The 15,735-nt window shown below is 46.5% G+C and overlaps 1 protein-coding gene across 1 annotated transcript in view; it reads left to right on the top strand.

Annotated features, from left to right (window-relative positions):
* BMERB1 (bMERB domain containing 1) overlaps nucleotides 1–15,735 on the top strand; it is a 144,155-nt gene that overhangs the window by 123,525 nt on the left and 4,895 nt on the right. The window contains exons 3-4 of the mRNA XM_061401197.1: nucleotides 7,125–7,198; nucleotides 14,975–15,089. Of these exons, the coding sequence (XP_061257181.1) occupies nucleotides 7,125–7,198; nucleotides 14,975–15,089 (189 nt within the window). The remainder of the gene's footprint in view (nucleotides 1–7,124; nucleotides 7,199–14,974; nucleotides 15,090–15,735) is intronic.

The raw sequence follows: 15,735 nt of genomic DNA on the forward strand, positions 1-15,735 counted from the left end.
CCTGGAAACTCCCACACTCTTCACCATACCTTCATCTGGCTGTTCATCCGTACCTTTTAAAATATCATTTCTAATAAGCTAGCAAATGTACGTACATGTAATTCTGAGTTTTGAACGGTTCTGGCAAATTATCGAACCTGGGGAAGGGGATCATGGGAGCCCCCAGTTCACAGCCAGTTGGTCAGAAGTAGAAGTGGTCCCAAATTGCAGTTGGCCTCTGAGTCTGATGGGACTGAGCCCTTGACCTGTGAGGTCTGTGCTCACTCCAGGTAGTGAGTATCAGAATTGAGTTCAATGACGGCACACCCGGTTGGTGTCCACCAAGAGTTGGAGAATTGCTTTGTGTGAGAAAATCCATGCATTTGGAGTCGCAAGTGTAGCGTGTATAAAAAACCAGTTTCCCTTTAGTTGTGGAGGAGGTTAATGGTAGGGCTCCACATCCCAGGTGTTATTTCTTCTTACCCATCCCAAGGTGTCCACTGCATCCACAACTTGCAGAGTGTTGTGTTAGCTGCTCACTCATGTCCGACTCTTTGTGATCCCATGGACTGTGGCCTGCCAGGCTTCTCTGTCCATGGGATTCTCCAGGGAAGAATAGTGAAACGGATAGCCTTCTCCAGGGGATCTTCCTGACACAGGGATCGAACCCAGGTCTCCCATATGGTAGGCAGATTCTTTACCATCTGAGCCACTACCCCAGGAAGAAGCCAAGTAAATACTCCCTTAAAAAGTCAACCCTTTCCTCTGTCAGTCTGCCCCTGCCTTCACATCTTGGTCTCTGCTGGGTTTCCATTAGGCTCCAGACCATGTCATTTGCAGAGAGATTTTGTAAAGCAGCAGCACTATTATTCTGACAGAGCCTATTCACCTCTCCACGCCCAGAGCTGGTAAAATGACCAATTTTCTCCATTGTCCCAGCATGAAAGGTTGAGATGCGTGATGACAGGGGCTGACTTTCTTTTCCTTCCTCCATCAATCAGGTTCTCAGAAATGACATCTCTCTCTCTCTAGAATGAGCAGAGTTCCATTTCCAGGGTTCAGCACTATTCTGGCAGAGAATTGGACTAATGGGGCTTATTCGAAGTTCCAGCCAAGCTTCAAAAGTGCTTTGCATGAACTGGTTGAATGTTTTTTGAATAATATTATTTGATGACATTGGACGATCAACATGATGTAATGCCCACAATGAGCAGGGTATATGCATGTTTATTTTGGTCCTATTTTAATTAAAAATGCACATGTCCACATATATGCATTGGTGATGGTGTCTTCAGCTACAAGTAATCAGAACATCTGATTAATAGTGTCTTGAATTAATTAGGTGTTGGCAGGGTGGCTCAAGGATGTCATCAAGGATCCGTCTCTTTCCTTGCTTCCCCTGCGCCACCCTCACCACAGTGGCTATAGCAGCTTCAGGAGAATGAGGGGTTAGCACTCAAGACTCACATTGTTTTAGGAAGAGGGACCCCTTCTAGGGCCAGAAAGTGGGTCTTGTCTGACGCTTGGAAATTGTGTGAGGAGACACTGCTGTACTTTGTCACTCAGTCATGCCCAACTCTTTGCGACCCCATGGACTGTAGCGTGCCAGGCTCCTCAGCCCATGGGATTCTCCAGGCAAGAATACTGGAGTGGGTTGCCATGCCCTCCTCCAGGGGATCTTCCCAACCCAGAGATCAAACCCAGGTGTCCCACATTGCAGTCGGATTCTTTACCATCTGAGCCACCAGGAAAGACTTCATTGGGAAGGGGCGCCCAGGCAGAAAGCAGCAGGGTGAGGGAACCCAGGAGAACTCCTCTGCCACGTGGCTCACAGTCTTGGGTTTTATGGTGATGGAGTTAGCTTCTGGGTTGTCTCTGAAACTGACTCGGGGTCCTTGCTGGTGGTGCACGCACTGTTCACCCAAGTTGGATTCCAGAGAGGAGGATTCTGGGAAGTTGGTAGGACATATGGACTGGTGTCTCCGCTTTCCTTTTGACCTTTCCCAAATTCTTCTGGTTGGTGGTAGCTTGTCAGTTCTGCACTCCTTACCAGGACTCCCTGTTGTTAAGGTAACTCATGCAAGTGGCTACTATCATATATGGAACCCAGTTCGCCTGCATTGGCTGGCAGATTCTTTACCACTGAGTCACCAGAGGAGAACCACCTCAGGTATCTATTTTATACATAGCATCAATAGTGTATGTTTCAATTTTAATCTTCCAGTTCATCCCACCCCTCCCTGTTTGGTATCCATACATTTGTTCTCTATGTCTGTGTCTGTTTCTGCTTTGAAATGAGGTCGTGCTTAGTCACTTCAGTCGTGTCTGACTCTCTGCAACCCTACGGACCATGGCCTGCCAGGCTCCTCTGTCCATGGGATTCTCCAGGCAAGAATACTGGAGTGGGTTGCCATTTCCTCTCCTTCATGGGGTTCTGATGCATGTCTGCCTGTGTGAGCTTCCCAAGAATTTCACCTTGTTTGTTAAGGTGTTGGGGATTTGGATGGACTCAGGAGGACTCAAAACTAGGCTAAGTGCAGGTTCGAGATGGATAAAGGGTGAAGGGCACCCCCCAGGGCAAATCCCCCAGACCTGGGTTACGTGAAGGCAAAAGACTGGCGTGAAGTCCACCGCAGCACTCAGGGTGGAGCAGTGGCCTCTGTGCGTGTGGACCAAGGTTATGTGTAATTTTAGTTTCCTTATTTGTCCTTGTTTGTATTTTTCAAAATTTCTACAGTGATCAGGAATCTGCCCAGCAACTAGATAAGAATTCTATTAAAAAAATATTTTCCTCTTATTTTTTTTCCACTTTATTTTTTAATTGAAGAATACTTGCTTAACAGAATTTTGTTGTTTTCTGTCAAACATCAACAAAAATTTTATTTAAAATTTAAAAAATTTAAAAAATTTTTATAGAGAGGAATATAATCAAAATAGGTTTGTTTTTTAAGAAGTTTGAAGTTGTGGGCTCCATTTGTCAAATAACTGCTTTTCCAGCATCATTTTCTCTTTCTTTTCCCTCCTGCCTCTTTCTGATAGCTATTAATAGTGATAGATACCATTTACTGAGCATTGTACTATGTACGGCCCAGGCACATGCTCAGTGCCTGACCTGCATAGTAATCCTGGACAGCTGTACTATTATAATTCGGATTTCAAAGATGAGGAAAGTGAGAAAAACCTCTGGCACTCGGCCCCTTTGAGCTAGAGATGGCTGGTGCCAACGCTGTCGCTTCTAACATTGTTGTTGCTAATGGCTAAGTCATGTCCGACTCTTTTGAGACCCCATGTACTGTAGGTTCCTTTGTCCATGGGACAAGGAATACTGAATACAAGGAATGCAAGAATACTGAAGCAGATGGCTAACAAACACATGAAAAGATGCTCAGCATCACTCATTATTAGAGAAATGCAAATCAAAGCCACAATGAGATATTACCTACCTGACGCTGGTCAGAATGACCATCATCAAAAAGTCTACAACGATAAATGCTGGAGAGGGTGTGGAGAAAGGGAACGCTCTTGCATTGTTGGTGGGAATGTAAATTGATACAGCTATGGAAGATGGATGGAGATTCCTTAAAAAACTAGGAATAAAACCACAATATGACCCAGCAATCCCACTTCTAGGCATATACCCTGAGGAAATCAGGGTTGAAAAAAGACACTTGTATCCCATTGTTCATTGCAGCACTATTTACAATAGCTAGAACATGGAAGCAACCTAGATGCCCATCTACAGATGAATGAATAAAGAAGTTGTGGTACATATACACAATGGACTATTACTCAGCCATAAAAAGGAATGCATATGAGTCAGTTCTGATGAGGTGAATGAACCTAGAACCTATTATACAGAGTGAAGTGAGTCAGAAAGAGAAAGATAAATATCACATAATACATAAATATGTATTCACACATATATGGAATATAGAAAAATGGTACTGAAGAATTTACTTACAGGGCAGCAGTGGAGAAACAGACATAGAGAATAGACTTATGGACATGGGAAGAGGGGAAGAGAGGGTGAGATGTATGGGAAGAGTAACATGGAAACTTACATCACTGTATGTAAAATAGATAGCCAACAGGAATTTGCTGTATGGCTCAGGAAACTCAAAACAGGGGCTGTGTATCAACCTAGAGGGGTGAGATGGGGAGGGAGATGGGAGGGAGGTTCAAGAGGGAGGAGATATATGTATACCTATGGCTGATTCATGTTGAGGTTTGACAGAAAACAAAATTCTGTAAAGCAATTATTCTTCAATTAAAAAAAAAAAAAAGAATACTGGAGCAGATTTTCTTTTCCTTCTCTAGGGGATCTTCCTGACCCAAGGATCAAATCTGCATCTCCTACAATAGCAGGCGGGTTCTTTCTTATGGCTGAGCCACCAGGGAAACCCTGCTTTCTCAACGTCACGATTGGCATTTTGAACCAGATAATTCTCTACTGAGGCAGCGGGATGTTTCATGACATCCCTGGATTCTATACTCACTAGATGTCAGTAGCCGTCTCCACGCACATCCAGTGATAACAGCAAATAAGTCTCCAGACATTGCCAGATGCTCCTAGAGACCAAAATCGTCCCCATTAAGAACCATTGATATATACAATGGCATATTGCTTAGTTATAAAAAGGAACGCATTTGAGTCAGTTCTAATGAGGTGGATGAACCTGGAGCTTATTATACAGAGATGAGAAAGAGAAAGACAAATACTGTATATGAACGCATATGTGTGGAATTTAGAAAGATGGTACCAATAATCCTTTGTACAGGGCAGCAAAGGAGACACAGATGTAAAGGACAGACTTTCGGACTCAGTGGGAGAAGGCAAGGGTGGGGTGATTTGACAGAATAGCATTGAAATGTGTGTATTACCGTATGTAAAATAGATGACCAGTGCGAGTTCAATGCATGAAGCCCAGCATGCAGAGCCGGTGCTCTGGAACAATCCAGAGGGATGGGGTGGGGAAGGAGGTGGGAGGGGGTTCAGGATCGGGGGGACACATGTAATCCTGTGGCAAATTCATGTTGATGTATGGCAAAAACCATCACAATTTAGTAAAGTGATTATCCTCCAATTAAGATAAATTAATCAAACAAAAATCTGATCAGACCACATTCAGACTCCAAAGGCCAAAAAACAAAGTCATACCTGGGCTTATTGCCACAGACAAGGAACAGAGAATTGTCATCAGAAGCCACTGTCAGATGGCTATGCTGCCCACGCCCCTTCTTAATAGACAGTAAACACCTGTGAACTGTTCCCCTTAAAAAAAAAAATAAACCACTGATTTAGCCCGATCTTCACGCTCCATGTAAAGAAGGATTCTGGAACACCTCTGGTTGGAACATTGCGGATAGGAACCCAGGGAAACAGCTTGTACCCTTCTGGCGAAGCCCCCATGCTCATTCGTGGCAGCTGCCACCTACTAGGACATTCCAGGGCAGGATTTGACAGTCGCTTGGAGTGCCTCTGGCAACAGGAGCAGGAGATGAAGGCTAAAGTGAGACATTCCTGCCACTTGTCCTGAAAGTTGGGATGGTGGGTTACTTGGGCCGGTCTTGGCCAGTGAAGGGCAGGGGGCCCCCAAGCTGGTCTGAGGATGGCGCTTCTGAATGGAGATCAAGTTCTTGATGAAGATACCCCAGAAGGAAGCAGAAAGATCAGTGAACTTGGACAAGTCGATCTCTACTTCTGGTCCCACCTACGCTTGCTGTGTAGACTCAGATGAACCCTTTGAGAATATTCATGCTTCTCTCTATCTCTTCCTGGGACAGAAGGTTGATGTGGCCAAACCAGTCCACTCCATCCGTCCACCTGCTTCACTCTTCTTTGGAGCATCTGATGTTTTATTGTATTTGTGTTTCCCCAGATTAAATTTCAGTAATGAAGGCAGGAGAGGCTGGTACATCCCTGAAGCCTGTGACAGTGGCGAACACAGTAAATGCTCAATAAAGACATGCAGAATGAAGGCACACAACACACCCAATGGGGAAGCTACTTGAAAATATGGCTTGGGTCATAGACATGTCATATCCTTTGGATTCAGTGGTTCTACTTCTGAGAATCAGTAGCTCCCACCCCAAATAATCCAACATGAAAGAAAAGCCTTAGGTTAATCCTACAGTGGCTACAATACAAGCAACCTGGAAAAAAATCTAAGTAATCAAGATTAAGGGCATAATTAAAACCACCCTGATAAACCTACTTGGTAGAATTCCAGGTAGCCATTACAAACATCGTTTACAGTAAGATGAGCTAATGTTGCAATACACAGACATGAAACTAGACTACATAATGCAAAATTGTGTGTACAACCCAATTGCTGAGGTTATAGGCATGATCTTCTTTTTACACTATTGCTGGGAATATCATGCAGAGTCCCTTTAGAGGACAATTTGGAAATTCCTATCAAAATGCAAGGGTTCATGTCACTTAACCCTCCAACCTCATTTCTAGAAATTAATTTGCTAGGAATTCCTTTATTTCTAGTGATCTATGCTAGAATATATCTGGAAATAAGTCTAATGTCTATGAATGAGGGACAATGGTTAAATAAATTACTGTTTATCAATATATCAGAATGCTATACAGTCATTAAAAATGAGGAGATATGCATGTCCTGACACAGTAATATGCTCAAGACAAAAAAAGCTAATTGTAAAATGCTTTTGTACATGAACGATGTTGTATTTGGTAATAGAAGAGTAAACATTTTTTTTTAATCTAGAGGAATAGATAAGAAATCCTTGACGATGGTTTTCTCCAAAGGATAGGGGAAGATTTTCTGTCTGTGCTGTTAATGTCTGTGATGTTTAAAAGCTTTTCACATAGCTGAAAAAGGAAAACACTGACCCCATGACATGAAGTCGCTCACATAAGCCAACAAAAACCAGGTCCGCGAAGACTGGAAGGAACTCTATCAAGGTGTTATTAACTATGCTCATTCCTGAGTCATGGGAGAACAGGCAGTTTTTGTCTTGTTATTTTTGATGGAAAACTTCTAAAGAGCCTGTGTGATCTTTACAGAGGACAGAGCCCTCCCTCCAGTCCTCTTTGCTTGAAGCTGGGGTGGTGTTCAGGATGTAGAATGTTCTGTCGATGTAACCTGTGGTCCTACGGTGTCCTCTCTCCCCAGGATGGATGACATCCAACTCTGCAACGACATCATGGACTTGAAGCAGGAGCTGCAGAACTTGGTCGCCATCCCAGGTAACCATGGGGACCCCACCTCCGCCAGACAGCTGCTCAGAGTCCCTGTCTGGAAGGCCCTAGCGCAGCCTCATTCCTGCAACTCAGTGCTCCCGATCATGTGGCTCAACCAACTCCACATGAGGCAGACCTCGTTCAAGTCCTAATTCTGCCCACCTCCTTGACCTCGGGCAAGTCATGTTACCTCTCTGAGACTCAGTCTCTCCTCCTCTGAAAATGGGGTAGGAATAGTAATAGTACCTAATTCATTGGGTATAAATCTCATCGTGATGAATGAAACAATGCAAACCACGTGCTTAGCTTGATGGCTGGTCCAAAGAGTCCAGCAAATATTAGCGATGATTACTCTTATTATCCTGTTTGGGAATAGGTAGAGTATGGTGGTTACAAGCTCTGATTTTGGAGTCAAACCTACATCTGTCACTTATTAATCATGTGTCCTTGAGCAAGTTATTTCACTACAACACAGTTTCTTCATCTCTAATCTGGGACAATCATACTGTGTCAGGATTGTTGTGAGATTGACGAAGGGGATAAAACATGCAAAGTGCTTAGCAGGCATCCAAGGTGGCTCAGTGGTAAAGAATCTGCCTGCCAAGCAGGAGACCTGGGTTCAATCCATGGGTCAGGAAGATCCCCTGGAGAAGGAAATGGCAACCCAATATTCTTGCCTAGAAAATCCCACTGACCGAGGATCTAGCAGGCTACAGTCCATGGGGTCTCAAAGAGTCAGACATGACTTAGCGACTAAACAACAACAACATCCTATTTAAGTGCTTAACAAATTAGCACTATTGTTATTGGGCTTCCTAGATGGCGCTTGTGGTAAAGAACCCACCTGCCAATGCAGAAGACCCGAGAGACGCAGGTTCGATCCCTGGGTCGGGAAGGTCCCCTGGAGGAGGGCACAGCCACCCACTCAAGTATTTTTGCCTGGAGAATCCCATGAACAGAGGAACCTGGCAGTCTGCAGTCCATAGGGTTGCGCAAGATTTGGACACAACTGAAGCAGTTTAGCACACACGTATTATTATTGTTATCATTAACCTGAGCTTCCTGGAGGCTCAGATGGTAAACAATCTGCTTGCAGTGTGAGAGACCTGGGTTCAATGCTGGGTTGGGAAGATCCCCTGGAGGAGGACATGGTAACCCCACTCCATTCTTGCCTGGAGAATCCCCATGGATAAAGGGGCCTGGTGGGCTACAATCCCTGGGGTCACAAAGAGTTGGACAGTACTGAGTGACTAAGCACAGCACAGCATGTCATTAACCTAACACATCCTTCTCATCCTTCAGGTCATAGCTTCTTTGACCCATTTCCCAAAGAACACCTTCCTTGCTCATCCAAGCTGGGTTAGATGCCTCTGGGGGCACTTACACTTCTCAACATAGAGACAATCCCCAACTTACAGTTTGATTTAACAATTTTTGGATTTTATAATGCTGTAAAGTCTCTAAAAATGTCTCCAGATGTTGCCAGATATCCCCTGGCCAGGGAGGTGGGCATTTGCCCCCCGAGAAACACTTTAAAATCCAGAGATTTGGATTTGAAGCCAGGATTGCCAGCTAAATGACCTTCACTGAGCACTGTGATTTCCTGAGCCTTAAATTCTTTGTCTGCAAAATGAAACAAACCATGAGGCATGCACACGGTTGTTGCGGATATGCCCTGAGATGACGCAAGATAGCAAACATACTTTATTCTAAGAGGAGTGTGTGCAATGATTATGGAATCTTCTGGCATCATTACTTTAATGAGCAACTACTAGTTGCTTTAATGAGTAACTACTAAGGCTTCCCTGGTGGCTCAGACGGTAAAGAATCTGCCTACAGTGAGAGATCCCCTGGAGCAGGGAAAGGCAACCCACTCCAGTACTCTTGCCTGGAGAATCCCATGGACAGAGGAGCCTGGTGGGCTGCAGTCCATGGGGTCACAGAGTCGGACGTGACTGAATGACTGCCACTTTTACTAGATGCCAGGCACTGTGCAGGCCCTGAGAGGACACCAGTGAGTAGCCAGCCCTCATTGAAAGGGGGTGACGGGACTTCCTTGGTGGTTCAGGGATTAAGACTCCTGGCATCCAATGCAGGGGTTGTGAGTTTGATCTCTGGTTAGAGAACTAAGATCCCACATGCTGTGTGGCACGGCCCCCCAGAATAAATAATGATAATAAATAAATAGAATTTAAGAAAAGGAGAAGTGACAGGTCTGGCTGTGGGGCTTCTTCTTGAGGCAATTAAAATGTTCTAAAATAGATTGTTATGATGACATGGAGTCCAGGTTCACTCTACTTGCCGCATGATCGGCCAGTAAATCCGAGACAAGGTGTTAAGACAGGGAAGGGACTTTATTTGGGAGCCGGCTGACAGAGAAGATGGCAGGCTAGCGTCTCAAATTAACCATCATGTGGGGCCTGGATGTCAGGTTCTTTTATGGATCAGAGATGGGGGGAGGTGAGGAAACAAAAACACCATTTAATTCCTGCAACTATCTCCTAGAATGGCAAACCTCAGGCAGGGTGGGGTGTGTTAATTTCTTTCTTTCTGCCATCTACAGGTGGACAGGGTTATTTTAGTTTAACAGTTCGGCAGAGGCAGCAGAGTTCCCTGAGGCAAGCCATTATGTATGCTGATAATAAAAAAAAGCAGCAAACAAGATTTAAAGAGATAGGAACAGATTCAGCAGGGAGTCATAATTAACCCTTCCTGGTTACTTCAAAACAATAGAACTTTAAGACCAGGATCCTGCTGCTGGGGGCTGGAGAAGAGAAGCCCTCTTTGCCTCTTCCAGCTTTTGATGGTTCTCATCAATCCTCGTTCCTTGGCTTGTAGCTGCCTTATCCCAGTCTCTGCCTCTGTCGTGGGCTTCCTCTCTTTGTGTATCTCTGTGTCATCTCCTCTTTAAAAAAAAAAAAATTTATATTTATTTTGGCTGCACCAGGTCTTCATTGTAGCACACGGGACCTTCCATCTTTGTGGTGGTGTGTGGGACCTAGTTCCCCAACCAGGGATAGAACCTGGGCCCCCTGCACTGGGAGGGCAGAGTCTTAGCCACTGGCCCACCAGGAAAGTCCCCATCTCCTCTTCTGATAAGAACACTAATTATTGGATTAAGGGCTCATCCGAATGAGTATGACCTCATCTTAACTAATTACATCCACAAAAACCCTATTCCCAAGTAGGGTATTTCCAAATAAAATTAGGGGTGGCCAAAAGGAGAAGAGGGCTTCAGAGGATGAGACGGCTGGACGGCATCACTGATGCAATGGGCATGAACGTGGGCAAACTTTGGGAGATGATGAGGGACAGAGAGGCCTGGCATGCTGCAGTCCATGGGGTTGCAAAGGATCGGATACGACTGGGCAACGGAACAAGAACAGGAGTACTATTTATCCTAATATAGGCAGAAAGCTCAGCCCAACCTCACAAGGGTTCAGAACCAGAATCAGGAAAGCCGTGGAGTATTTTTGGCCCCTGCTGTCTCTCACTGTCCATTTTGGAGCTCGTTCCACGTCTTCCCTCTAGCACATGAGCCAAGCAAGGCCACTGTTGGCAAACCACACATGGGTCCCACTTGCCCCTGTGCAGTAAAGCCAGCCTGCTGCCACCTGGTGGTGGGGAAGGAAAGTGCAGCATTTATTGCAGGGACAAGCAAGACGTCCAGGACAGCTAGTGCTCAGAATACCAGAGCTCCTCTGGTTTCAGCAAAGCATTCTTGAAGCCCAGGTGAGGGAGGGGCATCCCAGGGTCTGTAATCGGCTTGTGCACAATTCTCTGATTGGGTGATGGTGAAGTCACTGAGCAGTGTCCCAGGGGTTAACACTGTCAATCTTTAGGCTTCAGGAGGCCTGGGGGCTACGGGCTTATGTCCATCAAGTAGTTAACATGTCCCATTTGGTGGCGAGGGTGGAGGGGTTAGCCTCTGTAAAACAACTCAGGAAATGTGCATCAGATACTATTATCTAGGTGATTTCAGATAGGAGCTGAAGCAGAGGATATTGGTGGGGGATGGTGGTGTCTGTCCCAAGAAGGCCCCAGAGGGTCCCTGCTCGGTTACAACTTCATCTCCCTTCCATGATTTTCCCACCCAAAAGCCTGACTCTATATCCCAATTTTCAGCTTCCCAGGGGTCTGTGATGGGCCCAGCATGGGTTGATGTCTCTCTCTTGAGTGGAAGAATTCCCAGAGCCCACTCTTAGCTCAGCAGGACACATGGGTGGCACTGGGGCAAAGGAGACACCAGGGTGTGACCAGCCAAGGCCTCCCCAGGCCAGAGGGGCTTCACCGGGGGCCATGGCAGCCTCTGGAGCATGGGTGGGAAGTGGGTGGAAGTTGGGAGTCTTTGGTGGACACAATACCTAGGCTGTATCACTAACTAGGACTGGGATTAGGGTGAGAAGAAAAAGGCGCTCAGCTGAAACATGAGAAATTCAGCAATCATATTTTCATGCAATATTTAGAATACCAAAATTCACTCAAAAAAAGTTTAAATAAACATGAGATCAGTACTGACACTCAATAGGCAGAAACCAGGAATGCTAAACCGGCATGGAGGGGACAGTCCCCGCTGAAGGACGCGTTCTGCTTAAAATGCCATTGGCGGTCCTGCAGAGAAACACAGAAGGTCAATGGGTCACTTAGCAACAGAGCCCAGGTCCTCCCCCCACCCCCACTGATTCTCCTAGGAAACCGCATCTTCCCAATCACTTCCCTGAAGAAATGCAGATATTAAAGTTCCCTTTCCGCTCCTGCCTTGCCATTCACCTCTCCCCACTGTGTCCTCTGACTCCTTGTTGTTGAGAGCATTTCTGCGTATTCCCTGCACCAGTGCCAGGTTTCTAGATGGACTTAGGTGGGTTTAGGAGGAAACAACCCAATGCTCCCAGCAATATAGCAATAAAAATAATAAGAGAGGACTGAAAGGCCAAGAAAATCATGCTTCTCCTGCCAGGGTCAGAAAACAATTCAGCAGACTATGATGAGACAAAGTCGCTCAATCATATCTGACTCTTTGTGACCCCATGGACTGTAGCCCGCCCGGTTCCTCGGACCAAGGGATTCTCCAGGCAAGAATACTGGAGTGGGTTGCCGTTTCCTCCCCTAGGGAATCTCTGGACTCAGAGATCGAACTGCATTTCAGGCAGATTCTTTGCTGTCTGAGCTACCAGGCAGGTGGCGCTAGTGGTAAAGAACCCGCCTGCCAATGCAGGAGACCTAAGAGACTCGAGTTCGATTCCTGGGTTGGGAAGATCCCCTGGAGAAGGAAATAGCATCCCACTCCAGTATTCTTGCCTGGAGAATCCTATGGACAGAGGAGCCTGGCAGGCTACATGGAGTGACTTCACACACGCGTGATGAGAGAGAACACCTGGGGCCCTCCACATCCTCAGGGCTTCTCAGGGACAAGCTAAGACGTCTCACCCACCTCCCCTGCCACCACCAGCCCCTCTGGGCTGGGGATGCTTAGACTTGGCTGTAGAGGCCATGGTACCCTCCTCTTGGACATAAAAATAGTGTCTCAAAAAAAAAAAAAAAAAAAACCAGAATAAAAATGGTGTCTTCCTCATAGAGTTGTTGGAAAGAATTCAACTAGTAATTCTCAACCATCAACCAGGGTGATCTGCCCCACAGAGGACATTGGTCTTGTCAGGAGACCCAGTTGGTGGTCACTGCTAGGAGAGGGGGCTGCTCCTGGCGTCTAGTGGGCAGAGGTCAGGGGTGCTGCTCAACATTCTACAGTGCTCCAGACAGCCCCCACGACAGAGAATGGTCCAGCCTCAAATGTCAGTAGTGCCAAGGTTGAGAAACCCAGATTAAATGAAAATATAATACATGGTAAAAGCACTTACTTTTGCCTGCTTCTTATGTCATGAGACTTGCTTTTCCTTCAGTAAGTATTTATTTCTTTTGTACTTCACTTGGTAAATGTGTAATCTAGAGAGACTTTAATCATGGAGAAGCAAAAGTGATGATGTAAAATAAGAGCCTATGATAATAGTAGCTAACTGTTCATGAACCCTAACTGTGTACCAGGCAGTGAGCCTCTCTTAAAACTTGCAACAACTTTATGACTGTCTCTGTTCAGAGACCGGATGCTCAGAGAGGTTGAGGAATGTGCCTAGAGTCACACAGCTAAGAAGAGGAGGAGCTGGGGCATCAAGCCAGGATTGTGATCCTATGGCGAGGTCTCCCAGTTGTGATAAAGTCTAACGACCACCTTAGTCTACAGTTAGGAGGCCACGGCATGGTCCAGGGAGAGATGATGGTGGCCTGGGCTAAGGAGGTGTGCTGGAGGAGATGAGAAGCGAGTTGGAGGGTCACATCAGCAAGCCCATGGAGATACTAGGAATCAGATGTGTGATGCCAACAGGGGATAAAGTTGGCAAGTAGGTGGGTGATGCTGGGAAACAGAAGTAGTAGTAGATAGGTGACTGGCACAAAAGTACCAGTAAATAGGTGAGTGGTGCCTGGAAGCAGATGGGTGATGCTTGTAGGCAGGTGAGTGATACAGCAGGTAAATGGGTGATGCCTACAGGTAGGTGGGTGGAGCCTGCAGGTAGGTAGTTGGGGCTTAAGGCAGGTAGGTAGTACCTGGAGGCAGGTGAGAGATGCTGGCCAGAAGTGTACATCATACACACAAGCAGGTGAACAGCACTGGCTGGTGGTATGGAGACCTGGGTCAGTATCTGGTTTGCAAGCTGGGATAGACCCCTTTGAATAGGTAGCCTGTCCTGTGAGTTTATGGAGGGGCTGAGGGCCCTGAGCAGAGGGCTGCATCTGAGTATCTGGGGAGACTGGGAGATGCCTGAACTGGCAAGAGATAGTGGGGATGAATAGCTTGAGGAGGGAGGTTTGTGAGTTCCTGGGGACTCTACTCATAGCCACGTGATGCTGGTGTAAGATCTGGGCCCTGGCAGAGGACAGGGGAGTATTGGAAGGCTGCTGCTGGTAACTTGGAAAGGACAGTGACATCACTCCTTGAGTCCAGGGACGCTGTGGTTAATCCAACTGCAGAGGGCAAGGAGGCTCTATGATGCTGACTAGTGATTTGCAGAATCAGACTTCGGGACCCACTACCATCGTCAGCACAGCGATGAGCAGGAATACAGGGGCTGCTAGATCCCAATTCCTTGCTCCCCTCTGATTAGTGAAAGAAACTGATTTTCTCTCTAACCTAAATATTATATTCTCCTTGTCTCTGGTTCTACCTCCAGGTCTAGAGGAAATAGTCAGTGACAGTTTGAACTGGCAGAGGGACAAGCTGCCCCTTGAGTTTTATCTTCTGAAGGGGTCTGAGCAGAGGGAGCCAATGCAGGGTTAAGTTTCTGCCCTCCTGGTTGTCTCAGTCTTCATGTCCAGCCTTCGTTGTTTTGTCTCTGCTATGATGCTCTAGCCCTTGGTATTTAGAACAGGTTGGGAAAGCGTGGATGCTTTTCGTCTGATGGGTTGGGTAAGCCTCACTACAGAGTAGTCACCGCCTGCACCCCGCCTGTGCCCTTCTCCCCTCAGCCTTCTTCAGGACCCCGTTGCAGCATCAATATCATTTAGTAAGCATCCACCACGGGCCAGCTCTGTACCAAGTCATTTACTAAGATCCCCGCACTCTTGCATTCAAGCCTTACTGTGTATTTTACAGAGGAGGAAACAAGCTTGAACCAATCCAGTTGCCTTTCCAGGTTTATCCAGCAAGTTAAATGGTCGAGCCAGGATTCCAACCCTGGCCCGTCGGACTCAGTTACACTCAAACTGTCTCTGCTAATGTGTTCTTCTTCCCAGAAAAAGAAAAAACTAAGTTGCAGAAGCAGAGAGAAGATGAGCTCATCCAGAAGATCCACAAACTGGTGCAGAAGAGAGACTTCCTGGTGGACGACGCCGAGGTTGAGCGGTTAAGGTAAGTGGGCAGTATGTCCCCCGGGAAGGGCTGGGGCTGTTAGAATGCAGCTCAGCTTCCTTCCAAAGCCCGTCATCCGCTCCCAGACTCACAGCATTGCAACCGATGTGTCCTGGCCAAATACTTCCCAAACACTAGATCCAGATGAATCCTTCTGGCCCAAGGCCCCATGGCCTATTCAAGAGAAATTTAAATCCAACTTCAAAAAGTTTTGCAAAGGCTTGTGGATCTTAAGTGAATGTCATCTGAGAAGGTGACCAGGGAGGAATTACATCACAGAGCACATGGAAGAGCTTCCTACACCTTCTTTTTACTGAGCTTTCTCCCAACTCGTCAAGGCACCTTTTCCAGAAACTTCTATCCTTTTCTACAGAAACTCCACCCTCTGTCCTAACTTGCTTCCTCACCCACCCTCCACACTTCCCAGCTCTGTTCTCTCCCTTCCTGTCTCCTGGGGGCCTCTGATGCCCCTTCCTAGTCTTCGGGGTCTCCTATTTGCAGACGCCCCTGCCCCGTTGATCTGGTCAACCATGGGCCCTGGGGCCGCAGTGCTCCTGAAGTCTCTGCAGGGGACCAGAGGGCACGAGAGATGCCAGTGTTGATTCTTGAATTTTTTTGTGCTAGAGCAAAATCTTGAGAGTCATCC

Source organism: Bos javanicus, chromosome 25 (assembly GCF_032452875.1).
Source record: "Bos javanicus breed banteng chromosome 25, ARS-OSU_banteng_1.0, whole genome shotgun sequence".
NCBI classification, from domain to species: Eukaryota; Metazoa; Chordata; class Mammalia; order Artiodactyla; family Bovidae; genus Bos; species Bos javanicus.